Here is a 24,242-nt window from a genome sequence, read left to right as displayed (position 1 = left end):
ACTGAAATTGGGATTTCAGACTAGTGCCCACGTCAAGAGGTATGAGACCTCTGACAAGTTTCTTAAGCCTTCAAACTAAGGGAGAAAAGCTCAATCGTTGAGCATGTGCTCAGATTGTCTGAGTGCCACAATCGCTTGAATCGAGTGGGAGTTAATCTTCCAGATGAGATAGTGATGGTTCTCCATAGTCACTGCCACCAAGCTATTAGAGCTTCGTGATGAACTATAAATATCAAGGATAGATGATGATCCTTGAGCAACTCGCGATGTTTGACACCGCGAAAGTAGAAATCAAGAAGGAGCATCAATTGTTGATGGTTAGTAAAACCACTAGTTTCTAGAAGGGCAAGGGCAAAAGGGATACTTCATGAAACAGCAAATCATTTGCTGCTCTAGTGAAGAATCCCAAGGTTGAACCCAAACCCGAGACTAAGTGCTTCTGTAATGAGGGGAACGGTCACTGAAGCGGAACTACCCTAGATACTTGGTAGATGAGAAGGCAGGCAAGGTCGACAGAAGTATATTGGATATACATTATATGAATGTGTACTTTACTAGTACTCCTAGCAGCACCAGGGTATTAGATACCGGTTCGGTTGCTAAGTGTTAGTAACTCGAAATAAAAGCTGCGGAATAAATGGAGACTGGCTAAAGGTGAGATGACGATGTGTGTTGGAAGTGTTTCCAAGGTTGATGTGATCAAGCATCGCATGCTCCCTCTACCATCGAGATTTTGGTGTTTGCGTTGAGCATGATTGGATTATGTTTATCGCAATACGGTTATTCATTTAAGGAGAATAATGGTTACTCTGTTTATTTGAATAATACCTTCAATGGTCTTGCACCTAAAATGAATCTCGATCGCAGTGATACACATGTTCGTGCCAAAAGATATAAAATAGTAATGATAGTACCACATACTTGTGGCACTGCCATTTGAGTCATATTGGTATAGAACGCATGAAGAAGCTCCATGTAGATGGATCTTTGGACTCACTCGTTTTTGAAAAGATTGAGACATGCGAACCATGTCTATTGGTATATATGCATGAAGAAACTCCATGCAGATGGATCGTTTGGACTCACTTGATTTTGAATCACTTGAGACATGCAAATCATACCACATGGGCAAGATGACTGAAAAGCCTCGTTTTCAGTAAGATGGAACAAGAGAGCAACTTGTTGGGAGTAATACATTTTGATGTGTGCAGTCCAATGAGTGCTGAGGCATGCAGTGGATATCGTTATGTTCTTACTTCACAGATGATTTGAGTAGATGCTGAGTGTATTTACTTGATGAAACACAAGTCTGAATTATTGAAAGGTTCAAGTAATTTCAGAGTGAAGCTGAAGATCGTCGTGACAAGAGGATAAAATGTCTATGATATGATCATAGAGATATCTGAGTTACGAGTTTGGCACACAATTAAGACATTGTGGAAAGTGTTTCACAATTAATACCGCCTGGAACACCACAGTGTGATGGTGTGTCCGAACATCATAACTGCACCCTATTGGATATGGTGCATACCATGATGTCTCTTATCGAATTACCACTATCGTTTATGGGTTAGGCATTAGAGACAACCGTATTCACTTTAAAAGGGGCACCATGCAATGCCGTTGTGACGACATCGTTTAGAGAAACCTAAGTTGTCGTTTCTTAAAAGTTTGGGGCTGCGATGCTTATGTGAAAAAAGTTTCAGGCTGATAAGCTCGAACCCAAAGCGGATAAATGCATCTTCATAGAATACCCAAAACAGTTGGGTATACCTCCTATTTCAGATCCGGAAGCAAGGTGATTGTTTCTAGAAACAGGTTCTTTCTCGAGGAAAAGTTTCTCTCGAAAGAATTGAGTGGGAGGATGGTGGAGACTTGATGAGGTTATTGAACCATAACTTCAACTAGCGTGTAGCAGGGCACAGGAAGTTGTTCTTGTGGCACCTACACCAATTGAAGTGGAAGCTTATGATAGTGATCATGAAACTTCGGATCAAGTCACTACCAAACCTCGTAGGTCGACAAGGATATGTACTACTCCTGAGTGGTACGGTAATCCTGTCTTAGATATCATGTTGTTAGACAACAATGAACCTACGAGCGATGGAGAAGCGATGGTGGGCCCATATTCCGACAAATGGTTAGAAACCATGAAATCCGAGATAGAATCCATGTATCAGAACAAAGCATGGACTTTGGTGAACTTGCCCGATGATCGGCAAGCCATTGAGATAAATGGATCTTTAAGAAGAAGACGGACGTGGACGGTAATGTTACCGTCTATGAAGCTCGACTTGTGGCAAAGAGTATTTTCACAAGTTCAAGGAGTTGACTACGATGAGATTTTCTCATCCGTAGCGATGCTTAAGTCCGTCGGAATCATGTTAGCATTAGCTGCATTTATGAAATCTGGCAGATGGATGTCAAAACAAGTTTCCTTACCAGTTTTCGTAAGGAAAGGTTGTATGTGATACAATCAGAAAGGTTTTGTCGATCCTAAGGATGCTAAAAGGTATGCTAGCTCCAGCGATCCTTCCATGGACTAGAGCAAGCATCTCGGAGTCAGAATATACGCTTTGATGGAGTGATCAAAGTTTTTGGGTTTGTACAAAGTTTGTTAGAAACTTGTATTTACAATAAAGTGAGTGGGAGCACTACAACATTTCTGATAAGTATATGTGAATGACATATTGTTGATCCGAAATGATGTAAAATTTCTGGAAAGCATAAAGGGTTGTTTGAAAGGAGTTTTTCAAAGGAAGACCTGGATAAAGCTGCTTACATATTGGGCATCAAGATCTATAGAGATAGATCAAGACGTCTGATGATACTTTCAAAGAACGCACACCTTGACATGATTTTGAAAGAGTTCAAAATAGATCAGCAAAGAAGGAGTTCTTGGCTGTGTTACAAGGTGTGAGTATTGAGTAAGACTCAAGACCTGACCACAGCAGAAGAGAGAGAAAGGACGAAGGTCGTCCCCTATGCTTTAGACGTAGGCTCTACAGTATGCTATGCTGTGTACCGCACATGAAGTGTGCCTTGCCATGAGTTGGTCAAGGGGTACAATAGTGATCCGGGAATGGATCACATGACAGCGGTCGAACTTGTCCTTAGTATCTAGTGGACTAAGGAATTTTCTCGATTATGGAGGTGAAAAGGAGTTCGTCGTAAAGGGTTACGTCGATGCGAACTTTGACACTAATCCGGATGACTCTGAGTAGTAAACCGGATTCGTATAGTAGAGCAGTTATTTGAAATGGCTCCAAGTAGCGCGTGGTAGCATCCACAAGATGACATAGATATTCGTAAAGCACACACGGATCTGAAAGGTTCAGACCCGTTGACTAATAACCTCTCTCACAAGCATGACATGATCAAACCAGAACTCATTGAGTGTTAATCACATAATGATGTGAACTAGATTGTTGACTCTAGTGAACTCTTTGGATGTTGGTCACATGGTGATGTGACCTGTGAGTGTTAATCACATGGTGATGTGAACTAGATTATTGACTCTAGTGCAAGTGGGAGACTGTTGGAAATATGCCCTAGAGGCAATAATAAATTGGTTATTATTATATTTCCTTGTTCATGATAATCGTTTATTGTCCATTCTAGAATTGTATTGATAGGAAACTCAGATACATGTGTGGATACATAGACAACACTATGTCCCTAGTAAGCCTCTAGTTGACTAGCTCGTTGATCAATAGATGGTTACGGTTTCCTGACCATGGACATTGGATGTCGTTGATAACGGGATCACATCATTAGGAGAATGATGTGATGGACAAGACCCAATCCTAAGCATAGCATAAAAGATCGTGTAGTTCGTTTGCTAGAGCTTTTCCAATGTCAAGTATCATTTCCTTAGACCATGAGATCGTGCAACTCCCGGATACCGTAGGAGTGCTTTGGGTGTACCAAACGTCCGTAACTGGGTGACTATAAAGGTGCATTACGGGTATCTCCGAAAGTGTCTGTTGGGTTGGCACGGATCGAGACTGGGATTTGTCACTCCGTATGACGGAGAGGTATCTCTGGGCCCACTCGGTAATGCATCATCATAATGAGCTCAATGTGACTAAGGAGTTAGCCACGGGATGATGCATTACGGTGCGAGTAAAGTGACTTGCCGGTAACGAGATTGAACAAGGTATTGGGATACCGACGATCGAATCTCGGGCAAGTAACGTACCGATTGACAAAGGGAATTGTATACGGGATTGATTGAATCCTCGACATCGTGGTTCATCCGATGAGATCATCGTGGAACATGTGGGAGCCAACATGGGTATCCAGATCCCGCTGTTGGTTATTGACCGGAGAGGCGTCTCGGTCATGTCTGCATGTCTCCCGAACCCGTAGGGTCTACACACTTAAGGTTCGGTGACGCTAGGGTTGTAGAGATATTAGTATGCGGAAACCCGAAAGTTGTTCGGAGTCCCGGATGAGATCCCGGACGTCACGAGGAGTTCCAGAATGGTCCGGAGGTGAAGAATTATATATAGGAAGTCAAGTTTCGGCCACCGGGAAAGTTTCGGGGGTCACCGGTATTGTACCGGGACCACCGGAAGGATCCCGGGGGTCCACCGGGTGGGGCCACCTATCCCGGAGGGCCCCATGGGCTGAAGTGGGAAGGGAACCAGCCCCTAGTGGGCTGGGGCGCCCCCCATGGGCCTCCTCCTGCGCCTAGGGTTGGAAACCCTAGGGGTGGGGGGTGCCCCACCTGACTTGGGGGGCAAGTTTCCCCCCTGGCTGCCGCCGCCCCTTGTAGATGGGATCCAGGGCCGGCGCCCCGCCCCCCAGGGGGCCTATATATAGTGGGGGGGAGGGAGGGCAGCAGCATGACAGCCCCTGGCGCCTCCCTCTCCCCCTGCAACACCTCTCCCTCTCGCAGAAGCTTGGCGAAGCCCTGCCGAGACCCTGCTACTTCCACCACCACGCCGTCGTGCTGCTGGATCTCCATCAACCTCTCCTTCCCCCTTGCTGGATCAAGAAGGAGGAGACGTCGCTGCTCCGTACGTGTGTTGAACGTGGAGGTGCCGTCTGTTCGGCACTCGGTCATCGGTGATTTGGATCACGGCGAGTACGACTCCATCAACCCCGTTCATTGGAACGCTTCCGCTCGCGATCTACAAGGGTATGTAGATGCACTCCTTTCCCCTCGTTGCTAGTATACTCCATAGATGGTTCTTGGTGCTGCGTAGATAAATTTTAAATTCTGCTACGATCCCCAACAGGCCCCCCTCCCTGGACACCCCGGGTGCATGGCCTGGTTGGCCCCGGGTGCCCGGCCCTGCTGCTGGGCGCTGCAGCCGCCGCCCCGGGTGCCCGGCCCTTGCGCTGGAGCTGCTGCCTCCCCCCGGGTGCCCGGGCTTGGCAGCCGGGTGCCCGGCCCCTCTCCAGCCGACCCTCGGCCCAGTCCGGGTGCCCGGCCCTTGCCGCCCCGGGGTGCACGGCCCCGCCTGTGCGCGCCTCTGCCCGGTCCGGGTGCCCGGACCCCTTTGCCCCGGGTGCCCGGACCCATCCGAGTGTGTGTGGGTTTTGAGGGTCATTTTGGACCTTTGTATCCCCTCTCCCTCTATTTCGTCCCTAGACTATAAGTACCTCCCACCTAGCTCATTTAGAGGGTAGCTAAGAATAGACACAAATCATAGAGCTTAGCTCATGTACCCCCCCTTGTGGGATTCCTCTTGAGAGAGAAGACTCCATTGGAGTACAAGACCTCCATTGGAGAAGAACCCTAGGGATTCAAGCCCCCCTTGAGGGAAGGATCTACCTAGATCATCAAGCCCTCATCTCCTTCATAGGATTTGGGATGAACTCTACCATGTATCTTGTTTCCCTTTGATTGTTCATGTACCTTGTGGATCTTGTGTGTTTGTTGGTCTAGTGGATGTGTGATTGGACTTGTTCTTGAGTGTTCCTCTTGTTTTCTCTCTTGTGTTCATCTTGTTCTTGGGGATTCCCCCTCCAATTCGTGAAAGATCTTCACTTAGGGTTCCACCCTACAACACAACCTCTCCTCGTCCTACTCCAGATCTAGGCGAGGACGAACTCCCTGCAAGCCGGCTAGTCCAAGGCGAGACGAGGCCACATGCCCACCTAGCCGCGATCCCCTATCCCAGGGCGGCGGTGGCTACTCCACGCGGTGACGACGAGGCCCAGCTGGCGGTGGCCCGGATCTTGACCGAAGGCGAGAAGAGAGGGGAGAGGGAGGATCTCCCCGCAGCCCGGGGCTTTGCACGACGCGGGGCTGACCGGCGGCGGCGAGGGGAGGGTTCGGGCGGCGGCAGCACCAGGCGCCAGCCGTGTCGCCCAAGGTGGACGACGCAGGAGTTGTTCCTTTTTTTTGTTCTCGCTTCCCCCGATCCCGATCTGATCATAAAGATAGATACATAGTTTCATAGATAACTCATATATTCAAGACACGTTAATAAATAAATTTATAAACCGTCATAAAAATAGATACAAAGTTTCCTGTAGACAAGTCTCGTATTTAAGGCAAGACATTAATAAATAAAATTATGAGCAATATCAAGATTGCCCTGAGACATCTTGAGCGTGGAGGCTTGGATTGCCGGTCCGGTATGCACAGACTTCTAGGCTAATATTCTTTCATGATTGGGGTATAAAAACTAGCCATACTTGTCTCCTTTTGATTGTGATCGGGGATTGATGTGATCCGGCGCCCGTGTTGTGACCGAATGGATTTGAGTTTCAAATTGCCCGTACTAACAAATGTTTAGGGAATAGCGTTGGACGACCGGTTTCTGCATCCATGTCCATGAATTAATCCGAGATGCGTTAGATAAAAATGGAGGGAGTAGGTAGCATTCACTTTCCGAGCTACCCATCGGCCAGTGGTCAAATCAGCGTTGAAGTCGCTCCTTCCCGTTCTGTTCTCCAGCGGCAGCAATAACTGGTCTCCCTTGGAGCGGCAAACACTAGCAGAGGCAGAGCCAAAAGGGGTCGGTTTGAAATTCAAAAAAACCGGCACCACCACCGCCCGCCAGCCGAAGCGGGAGAAGGAGCCTCTTCCCCGAGACGTCCACCACACCCGCGCCCGTCCTCCATCCTCCCCAGCCGCGCCGCCTCATGTTCAGCGTCCAGTCCCCCCGCCCCCTGAGGGCTCGCGGCGGCGATGCGGCGGTGGAACGGGGCAGGGAGCTCCGCCGTGAGAGCAAGGTCGGGGCGCGGACGCGCGCCAAGCTGCGGGAGGCGGAGAGCTCGAGGAAGGAGATTGAGGAGCGGGAGCGGCTAGAAGCGGAGGAGGCCGACTACCGCCGTGTTTGGGCGAAAGGTTCGGGCACTATTACTATCTGTGAAGTTGATTAGTCTCTACTGATTACTACTAATAAACAAATAGATAGATTTAGGGCGCATCGTCTCGCCTACATGGTGCTTGTTCTTATCCCTCGCAGGATCCGTTGCCCTTATTTTAACAAGAAATTTCTCTAAATAAAAGCATGGTCATCAAGTGTACACCGAGTGTAAACGTTCTTGGGAATTTCAGAATCTTAAGGCCTTGTTTGGTACTAGGGTTTTTGAGGGGATTGGTGGGGATAAACCCCACAGGGATTGGGTCCCAATCCCTTCAAATCCCCATTTATCCCCAATCCACTAGGTAGGGGTAGTGCATTGGGTATTGAGAAAAATGCAGTAGAGTTTGGGGATTTGTGAGGAAATGTGGGGATGAAATGTGGAGTACACTAGAATCAAACGGTGTTTTGGGATATGTGTGGATTTAGGGGTTTGACCGGGATAATCCCCACCAATTCCCTAAAATACACTAGTACCAAACAAGGCCTAACTGCAAACAGAAATACTAGTAAAAGGTACTCCCTCCGGTTCATTGACTACAAACACTTTTCCTATTTCGTTCCAACAATAGCAAGTCAATAATTAGGGGAGAAATCAATCAGGAGCTAAATTGGTACTACTACTCAATCTATCATTGGTTCACCAAAAGAAGTGGACAGCTGCTAGCAATCTATGTTCTTTCTTCAAGCATGATACAGCCAGATCCGTTTAGTGGTGTGCCTCTTGCTATTGTGACGTTCAACTTCTGCTTCTGGAATCTGAATATACACTGCTATACATGTTGCAGGCAATGAACTCTTCTACACCAGAAGATATCAGGAAGCAGCAGCTCGCTATACCGAAGCTGTGAACAAGAATCCAAATGAACCTGCAGTAAGGATTTGGCTTACAGTGATTAAACTTTATATTCTATCTGAAGGCACCTTTAGCTCATTCGTTAAATTTGGTTCTCCGTTCAAGTTAGATGAGCCTCTGAATATTACAAATTCAGTCACATAACATATCATTTATGAGCTGTCTTGTTTGTTTTACATTTTACATCATTGACTGGAAGGCATGCTCCGGAGGGCATAATTTTTTATTGGCTCCCTGGTTACTGTAGTATTTTACTTTGATGATAGTGATACTTTTATGATTGGCCATCCAGGTGTTTAGAAACAGAGCTCAATGTCACATCTTTCTGGGAGCTCTGCCCCAAGGTCTGGAAGATGCAGAAAAATGTATTGAGCTGGATCCTACTTATTTGATGGGTTATCTCTGTAAAGCGAAGGTTCAAGCCCTGATGCAGAATTATCAAAGTGCTATGGCAACATACATAGAGGGTTTGAAGCGTGATCCAAACAGTACTATCATAATTGATGGCTTTAAGAGGTAGCATTCCAGTCCTCCGTTTGCCTTGTTGACATTATAACATGAACTGACATTTGTTTTTGTTGGACTAGATGTGTGACATGCATTGAGAAGTCTAAAGGCGGTGACGTTGGGATTGTGGATTTAGAAGACATTTTGGTCAGTCTCTTCCATCATTATTTGTTTCTGTTTAATTTTTCCACACATATTTCTTGCATGGATGGTTCACCGTGACTGTGGTAATCCTTGTGCAACAGGAAACAAAGAAACTGTACCTTGACTGGCAATGAGAACCTTCTAATTAGTAGTTAAACTTTAAAAGGACCACTTAGAAATCTTAAACCATACTTATGGTGTACATGAAGCACAGCGCATTGAAAACCTGCTAATTAGTAGTTAAACTTTACCCCTTCCAAACAATCTGGTTGAGTTTTATTACCCCAAGTCACTAATTCTTTGCTCTCAATGATCCTAACAGAGAGATTGGCATTCAGACATTTATTTGTCTAATGAACTTCAAAAGTACATGGAAGAAGTTGCGGTATTGAAGAAAGAAGCTTCTGATGAGCGCTTGAGGCGGATGGAATCTGAACAAACAGTAAGTTCGTACCATGATGTCCTAAAAAATTTATAAATGATAAGCATTTATTTTTCAAAAAAGCTATCTTATCTAACTGGAGGGCCGCATTTGCAAAGTAGCCCTATTGGTTATGCGTGCACTCTCTAGCCATTCTTACTACTACAACTTATCTGGACTCGATGATATTTATGTCAAATGAAACCATATTAATCAAGCCATCTATCACAGATAAATATGAATGAAAGTGTGTGAATTCTGCAGGCCAGGACATCAGAGGCAAACCACGTGCAACGACAGAAAGAAACCGAGGAGCATCTTTCCAAAATACAACAAGAGTTGCAACAGGTTAAAGCACGACAGGATGAGGTTGCTAATGAGCTACAGAAAGCTAATAAGCATAATGAACATGCTCAAAATCAGCTTTTGGAATCGAAAAAGTTCCATAGTGAGGAACTTCAGAAGGCCAGTGAGCATAGTTTGAATCTGCAACATCAGCTCACTGAATCCAAAGAGCGGTATAATCAGCTTCAGTCCAAGCATGACGTCTTGCTAAAGGAACGAGATGCTGCACTCGAAGAGGTAGAAAAGTTACGCCGGAGAAGTGCAGCGATGCCCTGCCAGTTTTCATTAGCTGAACTAGAACGTGCAACAGAAAATTTCAGTACTTCAACGAAGTTCAGAGAATGTGGGGTTGCCTCTGTGTACCGAGGTGTCCTCCGGAACATGACAGTTGCAATAAAGGTGCTGAGACACGATGGTCAAGGACGCTCACAGTTTGAACAAGGGGTAGTTCTACTGAACTTGCTCTGAAGTTTATTTTGCCTATGTCATACTAGAAAAAGTTGGTGATGTCTTGCTTCTTTTCAGTCAAAACTGGAACTTGAATAAATTAGTGTTTCCAAAACGACTAGTTGTAAATAATTTATTTTGGATTTATGTTGCAGGTTGCTATCCATAGTAGAGTGAGACACCCCAACCTAGTAACTCTGCTAGGAGCATGCACAGAGTTATTGACGCTTGTCTATGAGTTCTTACCAAATGGTAGTCTTGAAGATTTTCTTTCATGTGAGGATAAGAGGCGAACTCTGACGTGGCAGATCCGCATCCGTATTATTGCTGAGATATGTTCAGCTCTGATCTTTCTTCACGAGAACAGACCTGAACCAATTGTACATGGCGATCTTCATCCTGCCAATATTCTTCTTGATGCCAACTTAGTCACTAAGCTTAGTGACTTTGGCATTTTTCATTTGCTAATCCAGTCCAACAGCAATAGCACCAACCATCCTGTGGAGGCCCCTATATACGTGGACCCAGAATGTCTTGCCACTCGCAAGATGACACCTCACTCCGATGTTTATTCTTTTGGAATGGTAGTCCTGCGCCTTTTAACTGGAAAGCCTCCTCTTGGTATAAAGAAGATTGTGGAGGATGCTATGGAGCAAGGTGACCTCAATTCTGTAGTTGATACCTCAGCCGGAGAGTGGCCTGATGTGCACATCCAGCAGTTAGCACACATTGCTCTCAGTTGCACTGAGCAAAACAGCAGGTACCGTCCTGTTCTTTCAGGCCAGCTCTGGACAGCAGTTGAGACCATGAGGGATGTTGCAATGTTATCTTCACAGTCATCTTCAAGTTTGGTGCAAGAGGAAAGCATCATACCGTCACACTTCACCTGTTCTATATCTCATGTGAGTAGAAAGGAACTCTATGCTTTTTCCCTGTTCAGGAGCACATAAATACCCCCTCTGTCCCATAATATAAGATCGTTTTGCAAGCTAAAAATGACTTGAATGTGTCTTTTGATTCGTCTATTTCTAGGCACTCGTGTGATGTTAGTAGCTCTCTTAACTTGTGACTAATCATCTTTTGTCATCATTTCAGGAAATCATGAAGGATCCTCAGTTGACAGCGGATGGAATCACCTACGAAGGTAATTCTATCCGGGAATGGTTTGGTAGAGGCAAAATCACATCGCCGTTCACCAACTTGCCACTTCAACACCAGGAGCTCATCCCCAATATCGCTCTCCGTTCTGCCATTCAGGAATGGCTCCAACAGCACAGCATGGTGCTGTAATAATCTGCCTAATTTGCAAAGCTTTGTCCCAGCCGCCACAAGTATCAACACGGTGTGTCGGTGCCTGCTCCCTACCAAAAGCTTGAACCTGGGAGACAGAAGAGCAAGCGTCCGTCAACTGCGTAGTACTAACTAGTGGTATGACCTTCTGTAGGTAAAATGCAGGGATTTTGCAAAAGGATCATTAGATATGTAGGCGATGCCTATGAAAAACTCTGCCAAAAAAGGACTGCGTGAACTAGTGGTCAGTGGAGTAGTTGCCATTCTTGTAGAACTACGGTTAAGTCTGGCCAAGCTAAGCTTCCAGCTACATGTACAAGTACTCAGGACGTGTATTGGAGTTTTAAAGCAGTCATGTTTTCTTAATCCATACATAGAGATTTTTCATTCCATTCATAAGTTGCTTGATTTTTTCCTTTAAATCCAAGTGACATTTCCGAGTCTTTTGGATCAACACCCGACAATCGTCAACTTGGCGTCGCAACCTATATAACTTAACCTATAAAGTAATGAGCCATCATTTTCCTAAAATCACACGTCTTCGTAAAGTGCACTTTTGGGCTTGGTATTCTGCAATTGTAGGTGACTGAGATTCTAAAAAGATTCAAGCGACCGATAATTAAGGTAAAAAATTGTAACCATTTTGCTATTTCTTGGTTGCCTAAAATTGCACACATTCGGCACAAATTTGCACTCCATTAAAGTGTATGGCCTTTTTAGTGACAACTTGTAATTTTTAGTCTCAGACAGAACTATATGTTTGACTTAGTTCAGGCTTTGCTCTCTAAACCTTGGTGTGATTTCGCCGTGGCCCTGAGACTGCAATGCTGTTTGAAATGAACAATATATGATCAAGGTTGGGGCCTAAATTAGCTAGGTGTTTTTGGTGCCGTAATGTTACTTATGCAAAGCAGAACAGAGAGCTGGGGCTGTCGTTGGATGTGATATGGTATGAGCCTATGCTGAACTCCACGGCTGATGTTGAGGCTGAGGTGGTGATTCGAGCCTCACTCACCCTACTCCATTAACTGTAAACTTACTGATCTGATCAAGAATTGCCAAGAACAGAGTTAGCCTGTCAGTCTTTTCAAATTACAGTGACAGTGAACAGAGCTAGCAGTAGGTTCCAAATTGCAAGGTTCTAAACTACAGATTGCAACTGCTGATCTGGTGTCAAAAGATTTAATTTGCCTTCTTCTTTGGCGATGACCCGGAAACGACGAGATTGAGGGCCGGAGAAAGGCCGCCGAGGTTCACGCTGAAGCTGGCTGATCTGGTGAAGGGGGTCGCTGGACTTTGTGGGCTACAACCCCGTTCCACACAAAGGATGGCAATTCCACAGCCATCAGATATTTGCTGAATGATACCTTCGCAGACAGTGGATCCATGGGGTTCAGTAACTGTCAGTTCCCCTCCCGTATCTTGAAATTCAGACTCTTACGTTCTGCTGATGCGCCATTTGTGTATCTATTCTACATGCATTTCCAGCCTTCAGAAATGGGAGTCCGACTGGAGATCAGGTAGTTGAAATGATACAGGAACATTTAGACCAACAATTTTCTGCAGTAATGTTGCATTTGGGTTTCTGGAGTTTACCCGCATGCATCATGAGTTCATGACTGAACGATGCTCTTGTTCGCCAAGGTGAGCCCAGGTCAATTCAATATGGTTGTACATCGTTCCTCGCAGCATGAGCTGCAGGCAAAACCGCGGCCATGGCAGCGAAACCAGTGACGCCTCCAGGAAACGCTGCCATGGCACATGGCAGCCAAAGGCGCTAGGGCCCACGGGGGCCCACCAGAGAGAAGATTGTGTCATTCGAAGGCCAGCTAGGATTCCACCACCAAACCGCAGGTTTGTGGGGCCCGAGTGGGTGTGCACTACTTTAGGAAGAGGAGGGAAATGGAGAGAACCATCCGGGCTTGGATCAGGCAACGACACGGCGGCTTTCCTTTTACCTTTATGTATCTAAACTTGTAGTATTTGAGAGAGAGAACCACCCCTGTAACACACTGTCTAGAAAGTGAGATTGAGAATCTAACATCATGGTATCAGAGACCACTTACCACCCTTTCCCTTGCCGTCGTCAAGCTAGATACATGTTGTCGGAAGCACGTGACGAAGCCCTACTCGCCACCATGGATCCCGAGCTCCGCGCCTACCTCGATAGGGTGAACAACGACGTCGACTTCATCTTGAAGGCGCTAGCGGCACAAATCGCGCGTATCAACGCTCTCAATGCCTGCAAATTGGATCTCGAAGTCCGCTTTGCCAAGCTCGAGCTCTCGGTCTCATAGCTGCAAACCACGCCGCCCCGACTCCGATTACAAGTGGACCGCCACCTTTCTGTGCCTTCCTCATCGGCACACGACGAGCTCCACGTGCAATTCTGCCATGGCGTGCAGATCTAAATTGAGGGGTCTCCCTCAGTGACCTTAGAGTCACCACGACACCCCCAATCACGGGTATGACCATCATCCCTTCCCAAATTCCGACCGCACTGTCCTCACAAGTTATGGCCACTTTGGGTCAGCCACCACCATCGATGACCTTCCCTGTCTTCACTATCGAGAAGCCCCAACTCTAGAAGACGCTCTGTGAGCAGTACTTCCAGATGTTCACCTTGCAGGAATCGTACTAGGTGCCGATGGCGATTCTGAATTTCTCGGGTACGGTAGGAATTTGGCATCAGTCAGTACAGAGAAATTGACTTGGCTTAACTAGGAATCGTTCATAGCTCTGTTGTGCACTAGATTTGGCTGGGATAAACACCAATTGCTTCACCGCCACTTCTATGATATCTGCCACCTCACTTCAGTTGTAGATTTTTGCAAGTGATCATGATCCAGCGATTTTTTTCCCACCATTCATCTTATGGCCAGACTCGTCGTCTTCTACTACTCTATGTAGGTGGCATGACCATCACCGGCGATGACTGTACATTGACTTTGTGAAGGGTTGTATTAGTGAGTTGTTTCTTATGTCTGATTTTGGTCCTCTTTGGTACTTTCTTGAGATTGAGGTTTCTTCACCAAATGTCTTCTTTATTTCCCAAGAGAAGTAGCTCCATGATCTTCTTGCTCTTACTGATGAGCACACCATTGAGACTCCGATGGAGCTATGTGTTCTCCTCTGCACTTCTGACGGTGAACCTCTATCTTATTCAATAATATCATCATTGCGTTGTGAGTCTTGTCTATCTTGATGTCACGATCCAGTTATCTCATATTGTATTCTCATTATGAGTCAGTTTGTCTCTACTCCCACTTCAGTTCACTAAAGTCACCTCCTTACATCTTTTTGGGACTCTCTCTCACCGTCTTTTATTTTTCCACTCTGGTTTATATAGCCTCATGTCTATTCAGATGCTATTTGGCATAACGATCCTTAGGGCCGCCGACCACTTTTTGCTTATCTTCTTTTTTTCTTGATGGTTCTCTCATTGTCTAGAAGATGAAAAAACATACGCAGTTTTCCATTTGAATGTAGAGGGGGGGGGGGAGTTATGAGGTATGCTTTTTTCAAAACATATGTGACTTAACTATATGGTGGGGATTTTGGTGTTTGACACTCCTCTTTTATAAAACAATACTGGAGTTATCAGCATTGCACACGGTCCTGTGAAGTATGAGCGCATCAAGCATATTGATAAGGATGATTCCTTTATGCACTTTCATTTGCATGATCAGGTCCTTTGTATCTACCTTCAGAGTTACTGTTCGTGGGTTTCTTCACGAAGGCCCACACTAAAGCACATCAGGACTCCTATTTCACCATGCTCAGTATTGTTTTCCCCGTTGTATCACGGGCTTGACATTTTCTCCCATATATGTGTATATATAATTATATACTAGCCTTTGGCCTCATAAAAATGCAATATGCATATTTTCTAAGAAATTTCATCACTCCAACCTATCATTTTAAATATTACTATAAGAATTCCAAATTGCCGCTATATATAGCACACTATTTAAAACTTTACTTCATGTGTTAGCACCAAAGTCTCTTAGCACAAGCGCTACAACGCCGCTATATATAGCACACTATTTAAACAGTGAGTAGAAGCAAGTTAAAAGATAGCTGGCTTGGTGACTCGGGAAGAAAATGGAAAATATATCTGCTTCTGAAATACTGCTTGGAAGAACATCCCTTGCTGCTTCATAATAAAACTCGTGTAAAGGAAATTAGAGAGATCCTACAATGCATCAACAATATGTATATTCTTCTACCTTCTCAAATGTATGTGGTCCTACAATGCATTTATTAGGAAGAAGAGAGATCTACCTTCTGAAATGTATTGCGCAATAAGTGGAACCACCTTTCGGGCGTATGAATCTCCTCCGATGTAGAAAGGGCTCGAAAGGTACTGCGGGCGATCAGTGAACCACCTTTGGCGTAGGAGAAGCCCGAGCAGACGGGCGAGTCCGAGAAGGCGATCGTCGTCGCCGTCAGTAAAGCAGGAAGAGAGACATACTCGGCACAGCAGTGAGGCCGTCGATCATTCTCGCTCACCTTGGTCCATGACAAGGGGTTGTATACCAGCTGCGGCTAGGCGCCAGCACGTACTTCAAGGGGCCGACTTCGAAGACGAGGCCGCTGAAGCCGGAGCAGCGAGGCCCGCCGGTGAGCCAGAGGAGCACGGGGTCCGCGCCGGGGCTCCGCTCCGACTCCACCAAGTAGTAGAAGAGCTCCGCCCCGGTCTCCTCCGATTTCATTTTCATTTTCAAGATCGAACCAGCAACGACGACGCATTAATTAGAGACAGCACTGTTGCGTGGGTGGTTACCCGGTTTCGAGGTGGAAGGGGAGAGGGCCATCGAATCCCGGCAGGTGGGTGACCACCGTCGACGCCGGCGCCGGCGCCGACGCTGAGGCCGATCAGTGCTGCTCACGTATCTCTGTTGCTTGTTTCTGTGGTGATCAGTGCTGCTCGCGCCGATTTGGATCCCCATCTGAAACTCTAGTACTGCAAGTTGACCACGTGTACCACGTGGTAAGCAACCAATGATAAACAACAAACAGGTTGTTTTCCTTATAATAATAATAAAGTAAATGTACTGCTAGTTTACGGTGATTCGACCTGTTGGCTCTGCCAGAAAGAAAAAAACATGTCCAGATGGGTCACCAATCACTGCCACGTGAAGAGCTCACGGAGGACCATGCTGCAAGGAGAAAGGCATGCATGCATCATCAGGTCATCTTCAACGAAAGTCTTGTTGCTGTTGGTAAAATGTCTAGTTTATCAACCAAAAAGCTATGATACAAGTATCTTGCAAATATTGGTGTATCAAGAGGGGGGGGGGGGGGGGGGGGGGCAGTTGAGGATGCAGTACTACTCCCTCCAATCCATAATAATTGTCATAGATTTAGTATAAAATTGTACTAAATCGGAGATAATTAATATGAATTAGAGGGAGTACATGTTAGTACTAGCACGTTGGTGTCGGATCGAGAGTGGCCTTAAGTGTTGCTACAAGTTTTTTTTTTTTGACAAAAATGTTGCCACAAGTTGTATGCTTGGCGACTAAGAACAGCACACAAGTTTGTTGGATTGTGGGCGTGACAACAGGAGAAGAGAAAATGACATGTATGCAACGAATGCACTGTGATCCTGAGGTACAATCAAAGGAGCGAATTCCTCACACGTGCTTTTATTTTTGGTTTCTGATTTCTAAACCTTTATCTTTTAAGTGAAAAATTCAAATTAAGTTTTGTTTTCGTATTTGTATTTCTCGTTACGCGGGCTTTCAAATAAGATTCATTTTAAATATGTTTTAACAAATTTTAAAAATAAATGTTAAATTTTAACTACTAGAACTTAGTACGAGCGATTGATAAAATCATGATTTTCTTGGTTACGTCTGACAGAAAAAATGTCTTAAAATTTTATCTACGAAACTTGGTAAAAATGAGCAAGAAAATCGCAAGCTCCAGTTAAAAACTCGTAAGTTTCAATGATCGAAACTTCAAATTTACTATGCTCTCGTGTGTGATCTAACTATTTCGCGAATCGCAAGGCAATCGAGCGGCCCGGCAGGGCTTGGTTGGTGTGTGCCCCCCGGACGTCTCAAAGCGATCTCAAACGCCCGGACGGACAGACTTGTCACTGGCCAGACAATAAATTTGACCCACCTGGGCGCCTCAAATCAGCCTCAAACACCCGGGCTGTCCAGCACCTCTCATATCCAGCCAAGCTGCGCGACCACGTCAACGGACGCGTTCACGAACACCATATAGGGTGCCTGATTTGACAAGTCCAGTTGTAAATGCTCCAAGGCTCGGGTCTCTCGGCACTTCAGAAGCAAGCAATAATGGGCAGCGTAGTAGTATCCAATGGACAACTGAAACGAAACAATCGATTGGTCATAGAACTTCACACGCACGCATGCTGCCGCCGTGTTTGGCCAGTGTTAATGTGCAGTGCAATTTGTCGATACACAACCGGCGGTAGGGATGTTTGCAGCCTGGAAGTACCAGCTTCAGCTGAGTCGCCTGCGTTGATGCGTGCGCAAGGGTGCTGCTGCTGCTGCTGACGGTGATCCGGTGCTCCAACTCCATGGCCAAACTGAAGCTGCGTGTCCACGCCAACGTGCTGAAATCCGCTACGACGTCTCAACTGTAATCAGTCGTAGAGGCAGGCCGCGCCTCTTGGCATATACTTCCTCCGTTCCGTTTCACAACGTAGTACGCATTTGATTTTTCATCAAAAGTCAAACAGGTCTATGTTTGAACAAGTTTATAGAATAAACTGTCGATAGTCCTAAAAGCCTGTCGATAGCTAAAACACAAAATAAGTAAAATATAGAAATACCCTCCATAGCGAGTCTAGTGATACATGATTTTATATTGTACTCTCTCTGTAAACTGATATAAGATCTTTTAGATCACTAAATATAAGATCTTTTAGATCACTAAATATAAGATCTTTTAGATCACTACTTTAGTGATCTAAAAAAATCATATATTAGGTTACAAGGGAAGTATTGTGGATGTTAATACATTTTTCTTTAAACTTGGTCAGATGTAGACATGTTTAACTCTCAGACAACAAAATATGCACGACATTTTGAAATAGAGGGAGTACTTCTTTTATATAGATACTTGAACCACAACAGTATAAAACAGCATTCACGCAACAACTTGACCATTTTATACATGAATAATCAACCAGAGGAAGTTTCTACGGGAAAGAATCATCATCTATTAACTTCAGACATTTCATGTCGTTTTGGCTTTGACAATTTTTTTGCAAAAACTCTTCTGATTTTTAGTAGTATGTAACAATAGTACAAAGATCCTGATGAGTAAATCGCCAAAAAAATTTCTCATAAGCAAAAAAAATTACAAGCAGGTCCATGAACCACTTAACAACGACTATAAGAACTGGTACGAGCTAAAGGCGCGCCACCGTCATTATCCTCTTTCACCAGAACCAGACACCCTTGTTGAAGTTGACAGTCGGGGAGTAGTTGTGCTAAACCCACAAAGATCCAGCTAGCATCGTCACCGACAAAGGAAAACGTAGATTAGAAGGACCATGCTTGCAAACACACCAATGATAATGAGCGTCGGCCAAATCTAGACAGATATACCGGAGACCAACGTTGACCGAATACAAACAGATCCCTCGAAAACACAACCCCACATGCCCTCTGACAGCTCTAGGTGCACTGTCATGGCAGGGATAGGGAGGGCAGGGCATTATTCTACATCTGAGATGTCACCACTGCCTCGTCGGCCCGACTAGTGCACTAAAATTACCAAATGAAAAGATTAATTCGACCCCCCCCCCCCCCCAGGCAAGGGACTACGGTCCGTCGCACCTCAAGACCCTTAGAGACAATGTGGGCAGGGAGGATCGACATCGCGCTGGTTAGAGGGGCGAAAACCCTAGTCACCTTTTAGAAAGGGTGTGGGGGGGGGGGGGAGGGGCTATTTGTGAGTAGTAATACTGTACAAACTAAAAGGAAACTAGAACATATGGCAGTCCACCAATTGGACTTTGATAGGTAGGTTGAAATTAGTGGCAAAATTAAAATAAGTCTCATTCGACAGTGCTTATATGCAATCTCCTTGTATGATTTTTTTCTAGAACCTACTGAATTTATTCCGTGTCATGAACATTGATTAAATCCTAGATAGTTTAACGAATTTGAACAACAACTTTGCTTTGGTACCCCCCCCCCCCCCCCCCCCCCCCCCCCGCGGAAATGTTTACGATTTTCAATGCATATTAAAGGTGAAGATTAGAAGGTACCCCTTCAATAAAAAAAGAGAATAGAGTATTTTCCATCAAATCAATTTATTCAATACATTTAATCAGCAAACTAATATGATGCTCCCTTCATCTCAAAATAAATAGTAAGTTGCACTAAATCAGCGACACTTATTTTGTTGTAAAATGTACTAAAACTAAATCGGCGACATTTATTTTGAAACAAAGGGAGTAATAGCCTTTTACGCAACTTTAAGATTTGTGCAAACTTTAAAGGGGTGTATCGAAGCAAAATTCGGATATGTCAAAATAGAATAATTAACGTGCATCGTACGAACACAATTACTAGTGACACAAGTAACCGCATTTTGTATGATTGATTGGTGGGTCAAATCAATAGTACGTACTATTCAATTATTTTGCATCCGCGTTGTCGGATGATCTCCATATAGGGTCGTTGGACCGCTCCGTCGCCACCGGAAGTCATTAATAATCTCCACCCGTCCTCTCCTCCTACTTCCGCTCGGCGGCTCTTGCAGCTCGCTCACCCTCAAATCTCCTTAATAAATCGCTCATTGACCCTGCTCCTGCACAGGTACGCAAAGATTTCTGAGAAGATCACTGAATTTCGTCGTGATCTCTCTGCTTTTTTCGCGGTCAAAAACAGTATACATTGACTGTGCGCCCAAAGAATTTTGCAGATTTGCAGGGGAGGGGAGGGGGGCAAGAAATGGGGATGAAATGGCACGTCGTCGCGGTGCTGGGCGTGGCCTGCACTGTGGCCGCCGCCGTCGCCGCCGACAGGGGGCTGTCGTTCGCCGGCGCCGTGGCGCCGCCGGAGGAAGCGAGCTACCTGCGCAAGCTGGCCAGCTCCCTGTGGCAGAGTGACGGAACCGCCTACCACCACGTGTGGCCGGTAATAACTGAAGCCTCTCTTGTGTGTTAATTTCGAGCTGTATTCATCCAGTTTTCAGAGAGTATACCTGTAGGCTAGTTTCAGTTGAGCTGACTCCTTTGATGGTTATGAGTTCTGACCCATTCTGCACTTATCATTTTCACACATGAGTCGCTATTAATTGAGATGGCTTGTTAATTTTGTTGATTCTTATCTGGTCCTTTTTATGTAGCCCATGAAACTTGGGTGGAAAATTGTGTTGGGGTCATTCATTGGATTCTTCGGGGCAGCGTTCGGCAGCATCGGCGGCGTAGGTGGCGGTGGGATCTTCGTGCCGATGCTGACCCTGATCATCGGCTTTGATCCCAAGTCGTCCGCGGCGATGTCAAAATGTGAGGATTCAGTTCATCTTCATGCTATTATTTTTCTTATTATTTATCCATGTATTCTTATTCTTGATTTAGCTTCAGACTGTATTATTTGCAATGAAGCCCTGCATATCTTACTAAGGAATTCGGTGGAAATATCTGGAGTCATTCATTTCTCCTCGTTTGCTATGCATGGATTTATACGTGCATACATGGGCCACTTAGGCTAAAACACTTATTCTGCGCATTATGTCACTATAAACCAGCTTGTAATAAAAAAAATAGTTACATGTCCTTTTCTTCGACACTATAAACAGAAAAAAAATGTCCTAAAGAATTCTATAATTTAAAGTGCAAGGTATATCTCAAATGTATTCCTTTGATTGAGCACTATATCTATCATAATATAAAAGGTGAAAATAGAAAATTCATCATGAGAGAACGTACCTTTGGAAGATTTATTAGGTTCACGATTGTTTCAGAGAATTGATAATGTACTCTGCCACAGGTATGATCATGGGCGCTGCCGTGTCAACTGTGTACTGTAACCTCAAGCTGAAGCACCCAACATTGGACATGCCAGTGATAGATTATGATCTAGTCCTGCTCATACAGCCCATGCTGATGCTAGGGGTCAGCATTGGGGTTATCTGCAATGTGATATTCCCTGACTGGCTCGTCACCGTCCTCTTGATCATTCTCTTCATAGGTGCTCAGACATTGCCCTGAAACTGCAGCAAACGTCAATCCTGGCTGTGATTGTAGCTGACCTCAGAATAATTTCCGAAATATATTTCAGTTACTTCAACTAAAGCTTTTCTGAAGGCTATCGAAACATGGAAGAAAGAGACGGTAATCATAACGGTAAAAAAAAAATCCTGGATAGCTGTACTTTTTGTTTTGACATCACATTAGGCATTAGGGATACCGATAACCCCTTTCATCTGGTTATTGGTTCAGGAGGCAGCAAAACAATCGGAACAAACCAGTAAGTGACCAATAAACCCAACAATTCATCATTTATTAAGCGCGGAAAAATGTTGCTTCGTTTTCCGCGTGATCTAATGCTGCAGCTGTCTGCAGGTGAAGAACAGGAGTACATGCCCCTGTCTGCAGGACTTGACGCCGCATCTCCGTCTGAAATTCTGTCAGATCATGATCGAAATGAAACCCCATCTGACAAAGAGGTGAAATAAAAACCAATGAACATTACATTCCCTGGCCTTAGAAGCAATCATCTTAAGGACTCATAAGACTAGAGCTGGTCTGATACTGCAGGTATCCATTTGGAAGAATGTTTACTGGAAGGAGGTTGGCCTTCTTGCCTTCGTTTGGGTAGCATTCCTCGTGCTTCAGGTCGCTAAGGTGTGAAACTCAACTGCGATATGAAATTATAATAACATGAATTCCAGGATAATTATGAAGTGCTTTTAGTTTTCAGTGATCAGTTGCTTTATTGAAGATCGATCCTTCCTTTTTACAGTACCAAGCTGTGCACTTGTGTGTTCAGTTTCCCTGTTGCCTATGGCATCCATAATAGTATTCAATAATCTAGTTCAGGTTGAACAGAAAGATATCTAAATGGAAAACTACTACATGCAACTCATGTTATTACAAAAAAATAGATGTTGTATATGAAATTACATCCGGAGAAATGGTAATATCGACAGTAACAACTGGCTTATGTTAATTCTTCATGTTTGCAGAACTACATGGCAACTTGCTCCATCTGGTACTGGGTTCTGAACTTACTCCAGGTACTGACTGTACCGATTTTCTTCACCTCGGTATTCAACAATAGCGCATACAAAATGGATCCGTAGTTCATTTACATGTTGGATACGTGTGCAGATCCCTGTGTCTGTTGGGGTGGCCATGTACGAAGCAGTAGGTTTGGTGCAGGGGAGGAGGGTGATATCATCAAAGAGGAATGAGCAGAACAGCCTGAGAGCCCATCAGCTTTTCGTATACTGCTTCTTGGGCGTTACCGCTGGTGTCGTCGCCGGTCTGCTTGGCGTCGGTGGGGGCTCCATCATGGGGCCTCTCTTCCTGGAGCTCGGCGTCCCTCCGCAAGTAAATCGATCTTTTGTTTGCTCATTTTAAGAACTTTATGGTTTCTACTATCTATTTATCACATGTTTTCGAAATGTTTGTATTCTGTTGAACGTCCCCAGGTCGCAAGTGCCACCGCCACCTTCGCGATGATGTTCTCATCTTCCATGTCCGTCGTAGAGTACTACCTCCTGAACCGGTTCCCTGTGCCATATGGTACTAGTACTACCTCTATTTTTTCTGATATATCTTCCCATGATTATCTAGCACTTGTTACTTATTCTCTGAAATGAAACCTGTGCAGCTGTCTACTTGACCATCCTGGCATTTTTCGCTGCGATCGTCGGCCAGAGGGTTGTGAGGAAGCTAATTGATCTGCTAGGGCGGGCGTCGATCATCGTCTTCATACTGTCCTTCATGATCTTCATCAGCGCGCTCTCTCTAGGTACCAGGTTTCCCTCCCCTCACTCTCAGTGCAAGTGTGCAACCCTCACATGGTTTCGAACCGAACATCAGGCCATGAAATTTTTGTGCAGGCGGAGTCGGCATCTCCAACACGATCCACAAGATCGAGCGGCATGAGTACATGGGATTCGAGAACATCTGCAAATACGAGGCATAGGAAGTCGTAGCCTGTGGGCGTGCATGAACAGCGTGATGTATTGTGCAGTATCAGTGGACATGTCAAGGTGAACAAGGCTGGAGCTCAGGATTCCACGGGTGGTTTAACAAGGTGAACAAGGCTTGGAGTATTCCAAAGTCCATGCAAATTGCAAATTGTAAGAGCTAAACTATAAATTGTAAATTGTTACAAGTAAAGTGTTCGAATTTAGAGTTTAATCTCGCCCCCTTCCTCCTTCTCTGCATTGCTTTTTTTCCTTTCATGAAATCACTCAATTTTCTTTTGCGTAGAGCAACCATTCTTTAGTGTAGTCCAAACCCCCCTTTTTTGGGAATCAAAAAAACAATTTAGCGATAAATTCATACAAGAGGGGGGGGGGGGGGGGGGGGGACGCGTGTACAAAGCCTTTGCGTCTTGCAAAATATTATCGAGCAAGCAATCGTACAAGCATCAACATAACTTCTGTTTTCTATGGTGAAGGGAATGATCGGGCGAAACGTCATTTCCAGTAACTTACTGTAGCATTTACGTTTATTGTGATTGCTATGTCTAAAATTTCATGAAGTTAAACACCCTTTGTAACATTTCCAATTTACTACTAAATAGTCTTGTTTATCTTTTTTTAGAGGATTGTTTAGCTTTTTTTTAGGGGAAGGGGATTGTTTAGCAAAAACCATGAGAAAACAACATCAATAAATGGAAAAGCTCAACTATTTAAGGATCCCAACACGAGGGGGTGCCGACCACGCTAG

The 24,242-nt window shown here is 45.0% G+C and overlaps 1 protein-coding gene and 1 pseudogene across 2 annotated transcripts; both read left to right on the top strand.

Moving 5' to 3' along the window:
- Positions 1-6,917: 6,917 nt before the first annotated feature.
- Positions 6,918-13,635, top strand: LOC123169688 (U-box domain-containing protein 70-like; annotated as a pseudogene).
- A 6,381-nt stretch (positions 13,636-20,016) lies between these two features.
- LOC123165530 (sulfite exporter TauE/SafE family protein 3) lies at positions 20,017-23,708 on the top strand. 2 transcript variants are annotated; one of them, XM_044583195.1, is made up of 13 exons: positions 20,017-20,148; positions 20,255-20,469; positions 20,681-20,840; positions 21,325-21,525; positions 21,616-21,680; positions 21,777-21,804; positions 21,900-22,003; positions 22,095-22,181; positions 22,523-22,573; positions 22,668-22,889; positions 22,991-23,084; positions 23,173-23,313; positions 23,405-23,708. In XM_044583195.1, exons 2-13 carry the CDS (start codon positions 20,284-20,286, stop codon positions 23,488-23,490), a joined length of 1,425 nt encoding a protein of 474 aa, XP_044439130.1. In that variant the 5' UTR covers positions 20,017-20,148; positions 20,255-20,283; the 3' UTR covers positions 23,491-23,708. The 2 variants fall into 2 exon arrangements, with proteins under 2 accessions (XP_044439130.1, XP_044439132.1); XM_044583197.1 differs by lacking the exon at positions 20,017-20,148 and having other exon boundaries at positions 20,245-20,469; positions 21,616-21,668.
- The last annotated feature ends 534 nt before the right edge of the window (positions 23,709-24,242 follow it).

The sequence above is a fragment of the Triticum aestivum genome, chromosome 7D (assembly GCF_018294505.1).
Source record: "Triticum aestivum cultivar Chinese Spring chromosome 7D, IWGSC CS RefSeq v2.1, whole genome shotgun sequence".
Taxonomy (NCBI): domain Eukaryota; kingdom Viridiplantae; phylum Streptophyta; class Magnoliopsida; order Poales; family Poaceae; genus Triticum; species Triticum aestivum.
Note: the sequence above shows the minus strand (reverse complement) of the source record. Positions and strands in the feature narration are given on the sequence as shown.